Source organism: Anser cygnoides, chromosome 2 (assembly GCF_040182565.1).
Source record: "Anser cygnoides isolate HZ-2024a breed goose chromosome 2, Taihu_goose_T2T_genome, whole genome shotgun sequence".
Lineage (NCBI taxonomy): Eukaryota > Metazoa > Chordata > Aves > Anseriformes > Anatidae > Anser > Anser cygnoides.
Window position 1 is genome coordinate 48,891,210 of NC_089874.1, and position 12,323 is coordinate 48,903,532.

General features: G+C 35.8%; 1 protein-coding gene across 3 annotated transcripts in view; it reads right to left on the reverse strand.

The window, feature by feature from the left end:
• Positions 1-4,614: 4,614 nt before the first annotated feature.
• Positions 4,615-12,323, reverse strand: part of ATP9B (ATPase phospholipid transporting 9B (putative)) — a 179,207-nt gene continuing 171,498 nt past the window's right edge. For 2 of the 3 annotated variants that reach the window (XM_066992047.1, XM_013184775.3), the window contains 4 exons: positions 10,491-10,548; positions 9,606-9,809; positions 7,056-7,088; positions 4,615-6,348 (listed from right to left, as the gene is read on the reverse strand). In XM_066992047.1, coding sequence (XP_066848148.1) covers positions 6,212-6,348; positions 7,056-7,088; positions 9,606-9,809; positions 10,491-10,548 — 432 coding nt within the window. In that variant the 3' untranslated portion in view covers positions 4,615-6,211. The remainder of the gene's footprint in view (positions 6,349-7,055; positions 7,089-9,605; positions 9,810-10,490; positions 10,549-12,323) is intronic. The other variant, XM_066992048.1, reaches the window with a different exon arrangement.

A 12,323-nucleotide genomic window follows, 5' to 3' on the forward strand; every position in this document is an offset into this window, starting at 1 on the left:
GTTCATGGCAAAAATTGAAAGGCACCTACCTATAAGCAAGGCAAAGCCAGTTTATCTCAAAATGATTGTAGCCACAAGGTACAAGTCTTAGGGCCATTCAATCTTGTTTCCCTTCAGTTCCTTCCCACAATTTGATGGAGTTGTATAATTTTTTTATTTTTATTTTTTTAATAACAAACAAACAAAAACCACCAGTGCCTACAGTTGCTTCAGTTACACTTGGATTGGGATAGAGCCATAGGCACCAGATCAGTGTCACCTCCCTTGTTCGTGACACTCAGATGGAAAGCTTACCTCCTACAGCTAGGATAAACTCCCAACAGCAGGGATCGAGATAAGCAACAGGATTTTATTCAAAGGACTGCCACAGCAAAATCACTATCCTGATAAAGGGAGAAGGTACTTTGGAAAGCAGAAGGTGTGGGTGGAAGTGGGAGCGTACACACAGAGATGTTCCTGCAGATGAATTTGGAATTCAATGGCAAGAAAAGGCAGCAGCAACCAGCAATTGCACACAGGGGAGACAACAGCTCATCTTTCTCTGCTAAGCACATGCAGCACAGTTTTTCCCCCAAGGGAGCATCTTGACTCAGAATTCCCAGATCTCTCCTTCAAATAGGCAATAGATGATTGCAATAAATGCGTAACATATGTATACGCGCTTATCCCTTACAGGTCTGCTTAGAAAGCATGCATTAACATTCCCCTAACCTTCCAGTCCAAATGGTCAGGAATTAATTTTCAACAGACTTTTTGAAGCAGTTATCTATAATTTGCTTCCCCACAATGTGTGTTTACTTTGCAAAATCAAATTCATACTTAGAACCTGGAGCAAAACATGGCAAAACAGAGGATCATGGAAAGACTAGATGTGTATGTTATAGAGAAACAATGGAAAGTAGTTCTACAAATAAGAATTACAGTGGTCTATTTTGTGTACAGCTTGCTTAAAGCTACAGAAACATTATTACCAGAGGCCTTTCTATTCTTATTACTTTTGTCAATAGAAGAGGAAATAAACATAGTCTACTGCTAAAGGAATAAAGCCAGGGCCATAAATACCTATCGTGCATAATATTTATAGAAAACAATCTCTCCTCTTCTTAGGACAGATGATGATCTTCTTTTTTATTTTTTTTTGGTAGAGCTTAGTAATGCAAAAAGGCTAAATACTCACTGAGCTGTCTTTTTCCAGACAATTTGTAGGTTTAGCTTTGCTGACCAGGATCTAAAACTGAAAGTATCCTGGAGGACAGGAGGGGACTACAATAACTAGAAATCTCAGCAGTTTTGATACAGCCTAGTTAGGAATGGGAAAATAAAATAGAAATTGGGAACTCAAATATGCAGCATGCACTCTCGTTATTCTGTTCAAGGCATTCAGTTTGCACAACTTCCTCTGTGAAACATTTTGGTCAAAACCATACTTTTGGTCGATGAAGTAGCAAATAGGTCTTCAAGTGCGATTCCCTACTTGGAAAAGATTTTGTTAGCAATTGGTTGAGCAAATCCCAACTCACAGTAACAGCTGTGAACCCTGCTGAGGGCATCTGTTGGGTAGTTAATACTTGTTGGGAAATATCTCACTTTAAAGTGTGTTTTGTTTACAAAAGAAATTCCTACGCTTTTTAACATGGTGATAAAGATATTGTACCTCCTGTTTGTTTACATATAATGTTCTATCTGTGTTCACTTGTACTGATTTTCCTCCCTACAGGGGGCTAAGATTTTGAAGGGCTTTTTTGATTGCCTTCAACTTTCAATTCAGTTATAATAGTAACAGCCTAGATACAGAATGGTTATTAAACTTAGTGTTACAAGAGACTGCTGGCCCAAATCTTTCCTTTCTGACCAGCGAAAATAAGGAGAAAATCTGTGGAAGGTAAAATTCAAATGGATGTCAGAGGAAGTTGGACTTGCAATAGGTTCTGTGCCAGTAATGAGAGCAGAACAGTTACCTCTCCTCCTGTGGCTGTTAAGCGACAGCCCAGACTCCACCATCAGTTTGCATATACTCTGCACTAAATAAATTCTTTTGCCCTGCAGGGGCTGTTGAAGCCATGTTAAAACCTCTGGACATGTAAAGGGACCCAAGTGTCAGACACATACAAGACTCCTTCAAGTTATCAATACCAACATAAAACTCATGGATACAAAGCTCTGCAAAACTGGGAAAAGAGATCAGGTCTGAGTATCTCTGTTAACAGCATGTCTCTGACGGCTCTAAGGAAAGTCTGTACTGTTCAATTAAACAGTTAGCCCTTCCCCAGACCTGACTCACCATCACGGTTTGCATGGTTAACACACAAAGGTGATCAGGCACAAACAGCTTCAAACTCCAGCAGCGTTCAGAAGGAACACTCCAGCGTACCGTGTATGAGCAGGGGCAAAAGTGCATCTTAGTCAAGGGATGGAGGATGATCCCTGGAATACAGCATCCATCACATCAGTAGAAGATCCAAGGCTGGTTCTGCCTCAAAGTAATCTGAATGCCTTGAGACAGCAATATGCTTGCAAAGGAGTACAGTGCCTATGCTGCTAACATACACAAAGTGGCATAAGAAAGAGCTATCTGCAGGAAAATTATCTCCTGTGTCTATAGAAGTTAACCTCTATGACTAACTATGTATGTTCATATTTAAGTTCTTGCTTAAATTCCTGCAAAACTGGTGTCCATCTACTAAAGGTTCCCACCTGCAGAGTTCCTTCTTGCAGACAGGTTTTAAAAGGAGAGTAAAAAATGTTTTGGCTCACACACTTGTGCAGGCAGGTTAGGAGGACATTTATAATATAGGTTGGCTCAAGTGGATGCTGCTCAGTAAAGTAATACACACTTCACACACACAAAAAAGCAATGGCATGTTTTTCGACAACAACTCAGATATTTTTAAGAAGAAAGCTGGAGATACCACACAGTTGCATTTGGATGGTATGAATCAGCAAGCTCAGTCTGAACACAAAAACACTGTTGAAAATGTTCACTTTCATGGAATAGTGCTACAGAATTAGTGTTAAGTATGCAAGGATTTAATTTTGGCTTCCATTTGCAAACCAGTATCTTCTGTAGTAAAATGTTTTCCAGCAGTTACATGAACACATAGGTTTAGAACAGCATCAGAAGAAATTAGTGGAATCATTGTCAGTACTACTCCCCCCTCACCCTCCCTTTCTTTTCCTTGTGTTCTCCCATCAAAATACACTGGAAATACAGCAAAGGTTTAGCTTTTACAGTTATTAGACGTGGTCTAAGTAAGTCAGTATTAAGTATGGTACTTTTAGGAAGACAGTTCCTGTTCACACCTTATCCTTTATCTACCCTGATTTTGAAATTGTTGTCTAAATTTTTCAAATGGATTATTACCATTTCAGAAATACACACCTGACAGAGCAGCTCACAAAAGTAAATGTGTATTGAATATTTAACTTTAATAATTTAATATTTAAAACTAAAGTCAGAAGGACTGGGTGTAACTTGCGGATCCAAGGCCTAAATCTGTGTTTATGTAGGTGATACGGTTCCCCAGATTTACTCCTGACAAATACTGATGTGAATGACAACAGAATGAAATTCTTAGGAAATCATTTATTCACCTGCACACCAGACATGTTACCATTCCGTTCTAAGAGCCAGGGATTATGATGGTATTTAACTTACTTTGTGCTAAAACCCACAATAGGTTACAGTTTTCTACTGACAAGTATCATGTTACAATACGTACATTTTGTGTTCATATTGATAATTGTATCCTATTGTAATATGGCAGCACTACCCCCTTTACAGGGCTGTGGCTGAGTGATGTGGGTGAATATAAAGCAGACTTTCCTGCTATACATGGTTTTGCACTGACTCAAAAGCAAGGTAAGTCATCTGGATCTCAATTCTGCAGTCTTCAAAATAAAGTGCTAGCTGAATCTAGACATTTTCTATAGACTGGAAATACTCTGAGAAAGCAGGCACTCTAGAGAATTAACTAACTCCACTTCTGAAACACGTATATGCGTGTAGAATCTATACATTTGCTGGTACACTAACCTCACAGTTTTAATGCTGAGGATTAATATATGTACACTAAGTTCCATACACATGGATACAGAGGTATCTCATATGGTTGTGTTATGGTAGTATCATCACTTCCATATTCCTAGTTCAATTTCTGATTTTTCGCATTTTCTAATATCAAATATGTGATGAAGGCCTCTAAGTTTTTGCTTACTTACTGTATCTAACTTGTATGGTTTGGGGCTCACAATACATAAGTCAGTCTGAAAAAAAACATCATCATGTCTCAGAATGGCACACATTAACTTTTCTTAATTGGTTCTAAGTAATTACCACTTACTGAGGAAAAATAGAAAACTAAACCAAATCAGCAACAAAAAAGGTAACAGAACTAAACTAAAAACATAAACCAGGAGTAACTTGCCAAAACCACATAACATGAAGAAAAGCTTCTGCTAGTATGCCAGAACAGTGACACCTGGTGGGGGTTTTTACAGAAGCGAGTTTACAGATGGACACAAAGCAAAATACTCCGCAATGTTGCGTTAATTAAAAGAAATGCTACTTCAATAGTTTCATTCAATACATATACCATTAATAACATTTAGTAGAAATTAGGCTTTATTGCTTTTATTATGAGGAATGAAAAAAAAAAAAGGCAGATAAATAACTAGTAAGAAAAACTTTCAGAACAAAATCAATGGAGTGGATTATAGTCCAAATAGCTTTGCAGCAATTTCCTCTGCTCTCCCAGGAAGTAGATTTATCACTTAAATATCACTCATCGAATATTATAATTGCATAAGGGAGAAGTTATAAGATACTAAACAAGGATTAATGTTGTAAAGGCATAAAGTCCAACATAAAAATAACATCCACATTAAGTGTTTTTTTTTAAAAACACAAATATTTAGCAAAGCATGGGTAATCATACTGATCTTCTCCACTAATTAATAGACTATCCTGAATCTGTTATATGTACTTCTTGAGAAAGCAAGATTATATCACAATGGGAAACTAAAATAATATAATCTACTTTCCAGCACAGCACACAAGATTTGGACCCTTTGGACTGTATCAGATTAGAGCATATGAGTTTCTGGAACAAATCTTCAACTGCTGTAAAATGTCATAACTCAGCAAAGATACACAACTCTGACAGTTTACAACATGCGAAACCTTTTGATTTTTTTTTTTTTAACATGTTTGCACCCAAACTGAGTTATAAAAACATAACATTTACAACTTGGAAGATGACAGATTTTCCTATCACAATGCTCATGTGTTCATCTTATTTCATTTTACCTGAGTAACCTAAGTAAACAGATTACAAGGCAATTTAAATATATTAGCTAATACAAGGTTTACTGGACTTCTCATATATAGAAATGTACTTTAACACTATTTGCAGTTTTACAAATACAAAATGAATAAGAATTTTAAAACATATTTACTGAGCAGCTATGTCTTTGACATCTGTACAGATCAACAGGTACTGTGGAATTATGTACAGAATGTATCATTTAATTTTTTAAACTGCTTTTGTGCAACCTGGCTTTAATGTGCATTTAAAGAACTGCTGTCAACATCACTGATCTGTAATGCTTACTGGTGCCAGAACTCAAAAGTACAGAAAAGGACAACAGCTCCTAAAATAATACTGTGCTATGCAGACACCTGTACATAATTCAGATAGTGCATATTAATCAATGCTTGATGACAAATAAAATTCAGCTGCTAATAAAGACGACATTTACAGGTATTAGGTTCGTTGTAGTAAGTATGAATGAACGAACTTTTCCATACGTAAACATTAAAGGAAAAGACTGGAACTAGGAAGTTATGTAATCATTGAAGCTTTCAATTCAACTTGCAGAAGATTAATACAGCAGGAAAAAATCCTTTACAGTAGCAATGAAATCATTCAGAAGCATTGTCAAATCAAATGTAATTCAGTTTTATTTTACAATGAGCAACTGAAACTGAAATAAAACAACATAACAAAAATTTAGTTTATTTCTGATAGTCTTGTTAGTGTACTTCTGTGTTATGTACCTGTCAGATGTTTCCCTTTCTTTTTGTGCTCTATTCACTTGATCACTTTTGATTTTTAACTTCTTTAGTCCAACATAAATCCATAGACACTAAAGCACAGTGAATGTGCGATTTGCAGACTGGTGTGAGTGAAAAACCATAGGAATATAATTACTTTTACGAGGTAAGCTTGGAGTAACTTGGAGGAGAAAATTTGCGCTTCAAGTACTTGAGAATGTAAAGTGGAAGACAGCTTACAACAGTGATTGCTGACACTTTCCACAGGAAGGTCACAGTTGTGATAAAGGCAACATCTGCAGAAATAAACAGGGAAAATAAATAATGGCAGCTGATAACATGGAAGCTGGAACTTTCATAGTGTAAAGTCAATAAAACTCTCTTAATTGTTTGCTTATGCTATTGTTTAAAAACAGGCAAAATAAATAAAAAAATAAAAAGCTACAAAACAACACAGAGCAAGTTAACCTCAACATTTCATTTTTGCCAACTATTTTCTTTAAATAGGAGCTGACGAGTCCCTTTATGCTCCTTACACTGTTTTGCAGAACAAAGTAATTTTAGGGGATCTCAGTTTAATAGCAAGACTTTCTCATATTAAAAAGTTAAGCCACCTTATCCTTATTTTTCTACTGCTATGAAATATTTATACAAGTTCCTAACCAGTTTTGCTACTTTTTTGGATCCTTTATTCCATATTCAGATTTTTTTTTTTCTGAAATAGGCACATCAACTAGACCAAAAGATTCTTAAAACTAAAACTAAAAAAAGAGATTAAATTACAGCCCAAAAATGTAGGGAGAAAGCAATGTAGTTATATTGCCACAAGCCACAGTCAAAAGTTTTCTGTGACAAACATTAACAAGAATGGTAACACCCTACACTTGCTACTGAAGCTTTTGACTATAGTTTGCAATGGTTAAGTTGTACTCTAGAATCATGGAAAGATCTGAGACCAACCCCCCAACCAAGAAATCTTCAAGAAAAGTTTAACTTCACCTACCTAAGAAAGCTCCAAAAGACACTCTGCCTATACCTGTTTCACAAAGGGGGAGAATGAAAATGAAGGGATAGATTTACAGAAAATATGAAATTTACATGAAAAAAACAAAAACAGACAAAAGATTAGCTACAAAAAAGGGAATGAAAAAGATATTAGTAGCATTAACTGGAATATTACTGCTTTTCATATGACAACTGAAAGATTTTAAACAGCAATTAATACAAAACATTTTGAAAATAGATTATTTGGTTATGTTTTGAGGCTGTAAATAGCTAGGTGGTTTCTTATTTTGCTTCATTCAACTTCAAAGTACAATCTACTTCATAAGCAAGGTGATTAGAACTGTTTTAGATGTGAACAAAAATTCTCTTCAGAAAGGTGCAGCAAAAGAAATGCTTTACTGCTCCAACTATAGTCATTTAAAAATACTTTGTATATTAGATTCCAATGTATAAACTTCGTAGATAGTTTTAACCTGCTTAGGCATACTAAATGCCAATGTAACACATCATAGAGACATGTCTAATGAAACCCTTGTATGTGATTTACTCAGAAACCTAAAAACTGATTTAATTCTATGAGGGAGAGTTGCAGAGCAGTATCAAATATTTTTGTTTTCCTAAGTTGAGTACCCTGTCATACCCATGATATCATTCCTTTGGAAGCAGGTGATTGTTATAAGTAACATTATTGAAAGAAACAGTTTATTTGCCTGTAGAGTCAAGCACTATTGGACTGGATTGTTTTCCCAGACACATTAAAGTTATTCTCTACCCTGCACTATAAACCATCACTTAGGTTTATACTACACTTTATGAACCAAAAGAGATGCTCTCTCCCCTAAGTAAGAGGAAAAGTGCTAAGCAGAAGTGACTGCTTCTGAAATTGAAATGCATTTTTTCAGGTTAACTGATGAATAATACACACTAAAATACATCTCTAGGAAAGCTCATGAAATTACAGCTTTTTCTGTACCCTTAAAATATTCATCAGTGAAGATGAAACATACAAAAGTTAAGACCAAAGGCTACAGGAAGCCATACAACCATTTACTTACTCATTTGCTTACACTTGTCTAGCAAACACAGAGATAGTAAAGTACTCCCCTTTACACCAGAGTTTACAAGAAACGAAGCACCTACATTTTTTTTTAAAACATCTATGCACACCACCATAAGGGTGTTTCTCAATGAAAAATACCAACAAAGGATTGAAGGTCTGGCTGCCACCAATACAGGCAACTTAAAAAGGTGAAGCAGCAAATCCTGCTTTATGAAGTTCCTGTAAGTTTGGAACAAAGAGCTTGTACCTGTATACATTCTTGCTCATTCATTTACCATCTAGCTGGAGAAACTCGGGAATCAACCCAATAATCTCTATTAAAGAGCCTGTGTACTAGTGTCAGAAAAAAGAAAAAGGTATTCTGGAAAACCTAAAATAGTGTATAATATAAGTATCAAGTGCAGCAAGATTGCTTGTTCATTAAAATTTGACTTTTGATAAATCTGGGAAGTTAACAGAAAAGTTGAGACAGGCAGCAAAGCATTCGCTCATTATAAAGTAGCTATATAATGTAACTACACTAGTGTTAAACACCTGGGACATAAGAGAGTGAAATCAGAACTTAGAACACTAGAAACTACAATATAACACATCTAATTCTGATACAGGAAGTAACAAGTGAAGAAAGGAACTTCTTACTCAATAGCTCCTGAAAAACAGGAAGGTGGAGCTGGATTCTACTCCTTGTGAGGTATAATCAAAACCGTCACATGTATTTCTGCAAGTTACATCTGTAAAACCACACTAAGAAATAGTATTTTTTTTTTACTGAAGTATAATTTGATATAAAAAGAAATATGTAATATTTTGATGCTCAGATCCTTGACTGTTAAGATTTGCATCCTCTCCTTTCAACTTGTGAATTATGAATAATAACCATAAGACACAGTATGGCATACAGTAATATAAAACAAAGTAAGCTTAATGTAAGCTTAATATAATTAGGAAACATGATGATTCTTATATAAAATATCTTAAAAACCTTCTACCTCACTCTCTAGTTTAGAAATACTTCAGCAGGGGGGTTGGACCCAATGATCTTTCAAGGTCCCTTCCAACCCCTTCAATTCTGTGATTCTTCGGTTATATCTAATGAGATAAAAAGTAATTCACCAGTTTGGTGAAAGATACTGATTTTATCAAATCACATCCATTTCAATAGTGCAAATCTCAAAGCTAATTTAAGTTGAGCAGTTTGGATTGTCACTGGAAGATCAAATCAAGGAGGTGAAAAGCACGTGGTTCCAGTAAAGTTTATCATGCAGATAAATCATGGTAACAGGAAAAAAATTGTAAGCCTCTATGAGAACATGGTAAGAGAATATTTTAAATCAACATAAAGTATTTTCAATTTCAACTCACATTTTCTATGGAGAATACTCTATTTTACAAAGTGTAACATCACTCAACAAAAACTGAGAAAAAAACATTACAAACAGTATGCTACAAAGCACAGTTATTTGCTAAAATACTTCTAACATTACTCACCAAAGTATTCATTTAGAAATGCAAGAGAGGCCACATAGCAGCCAAGACTGAGGAATTCAGCCACCACCATTAACCAGTGCCATGTTCGTATGGTCAGTGCAACCATCAAGAGCTCTGTCAAGATTAGGGCAGTGAAGGAAATGGCAACGACGTGTACAAATTCAGATTCAAAAAGCAGCAGGGCTCCATACATCAGAATACCACCTGGGAAAGGCACACAAAGTTAACAAAACTCCACAATGAAATTTCAGTGTACCATCTTTTACAAATGCACACTGAACATTTTATTGCTTGTTACAAAAGTTTCTTAACATTTTTTTCAATAAGGTAACAAGATTAATCTTTATAAAAAGAGAAAGTGTTTTACTGTACTTTGTGCATGTGAAATAAAACAATCAAAAGTAAAGCAGTAAAGAAATAAAACTTAGAAAATTAAACACCTTTCAGAGCAATATATCTGATGAACTGTTAATTAACCTCATTTTGTCTAGTGCTATAAATGAGAGATTGTTGAAAGTGTAATTACTTTTAACTGATTACATAATTCAGATTTCTTCAACAGTACTTCTGGCATTCCATGAAAGAGAACTACTGTGTAAGTATATGCAATGTGATAAGCACTCATTAAAATTTTTCTGGATTAGCATTTAATTAAAACCATGTCCTTTTTTAGGTGACATGCATCAATAAAACTACCAATCTATGCCATGTTTTGAATGGTCCTGGCACGCTACAGGAATATCGATTTACGAGATAAACAGAAAGCAATATATATAACTGCTGATGAAATGTTAAGCTTTGGGAATTCAATCTGCTGCTGAAAAACAATACTGTTAATAGCAGACAAAAATTTCTCAGTTCAGTAAAGTCATGACGCTCTCCTACCTTGGTAAATACTGATTAAAACCCAGATGAGGAAGGTCTTAAATGACAAAGATCTCCCCTAAGGGAAACAAGTGAGAGGACAGTTAAACAGTACTTTAAAAAAAATCTACTCATTTCATATATCTTAATAGTTAAGCACTACAGAGACATTTTGCAAGTATAATAAGCAGTCTTTGAAGTGATATAGGCTAAAAAGCTTCTACTTGTTTTTATGTTTCTTCATTGCAAAAGCATATAGAAACTGCACAAAGTCAAAATCAAGGCGCAGGACAGTTAAGGTCCTAAATAGCAAATATACACCTTAGCTTGCAATGCTGTGGCTTGTTTTCAGAAGAATAATTACAGTGAAATAATTATTTTTTTAAGGCTTTTATGTTATTTCAAAAGTATTCTTCAAGAAAAAGAGCATTCTGTGCCTACTGACCTAAACCTCAAACAAAAGGGTAAGTTACTACTAGTCACTTCAAAATGTTGGATAAACTATTTGCAGTCATGGAAAAAACATGACTATTTTAAGTATTATTTCAGCAAAAATTACCAAACATATTTTTAATCTTGTGATATTAAATGTTAATAGTTTGAATCACATGCATCAATCAAACAATAAATGCTGTACGTGCTCAAGAGTTGCATTCTGTGAGAGTACTGATGAAATATGTTAGAACTACAAAGTTAAAAGGATAAGAAGTTGGCCTTTTACCACAAAAGCGTGATCACTAGAATAGGCAAGAATCAGCACTTTACAGGGAAATGTATGTGTTTCACTGTTGTAGAAACTGATGAATTAATTCATTCATTTATTTCAGTAGAGGCTAAAACATTTTCTTGTAAACACAGAGTTCATTGGAAGGTGCTGAAGGCATTTTCATAAATCTGTATACAGTCTAGAATGTTAGAGACAGACTAACATACAGGAAAAAATTCTAGTACAAGCAACATGAAATACTAGATGTTGTTTTTCCTATGAGTGCCTACTCATTTTCCTTTGAGTACTGGACACTGATTCCACTTTAGACCATAGCTCCCAATTAGCAAGATTCCTGAAATAAAAATAAGCTTGAGTTCTAATTCAACTTTATGAAACTAAGGGGGTAAATCACTCCTGAGCCTCTAGCAAATGCTGCACAACAGGCACCGAATAGTTTTCAGATGAAAGTGGGGAGCCCTCTTACTTACATTATCATAGAATGGGTTGAGTTGAAGGAACCTTAAAGATCATCATCTAGCTCCTCTGCCCCCCTACGCCCACCATGTGCATGGACACCTTCCACTAGATGAGGTTGCTCAAAGCCCCATTCAACCTGGCCTTAAACACTTCCAGGGCAGGGACATTCTCAACTTCTCTGGGCAACCTGTTCCTGTGCCTCATCGCTCTCTGAGTAAAGAATTTCTTCATCTCATCTAAATCTACCCTCTTTTAGCTCATTTAGCTTAAAACCATTACCCCTTGTGCTATCACTACACCCCCTGACAAACAGTCTTTCCCCATATTTCTTGTTGGTCCCCTTTAAGTATTTGAAGGCTGCTATAAGGTTTCCCTGAAGCCTTCTCTTCTCCAGACTGAACAACCCCAGCTCCCTCAGACTGTCTTAATAGAAGAGGTGCTCCGGCCCTCTGATCATCTTCGAGGCATTCCTCTGGATTCACTCTACTAGGTCCATGTCTCTCTTGTGCTGAGGGCCCCAGAGCTGAACACAGTACTCCAGGTGGGGTCTCATGAGAGCAGAGTAGAGAGGGAGAATCAAATCCCTCAACCTGCTGGCCATGCTTCTTTAGATGCAGCCCAGGATACGATTGTCTTTCTGGGCTGCAAGTGCACATTGCTAGCTCATG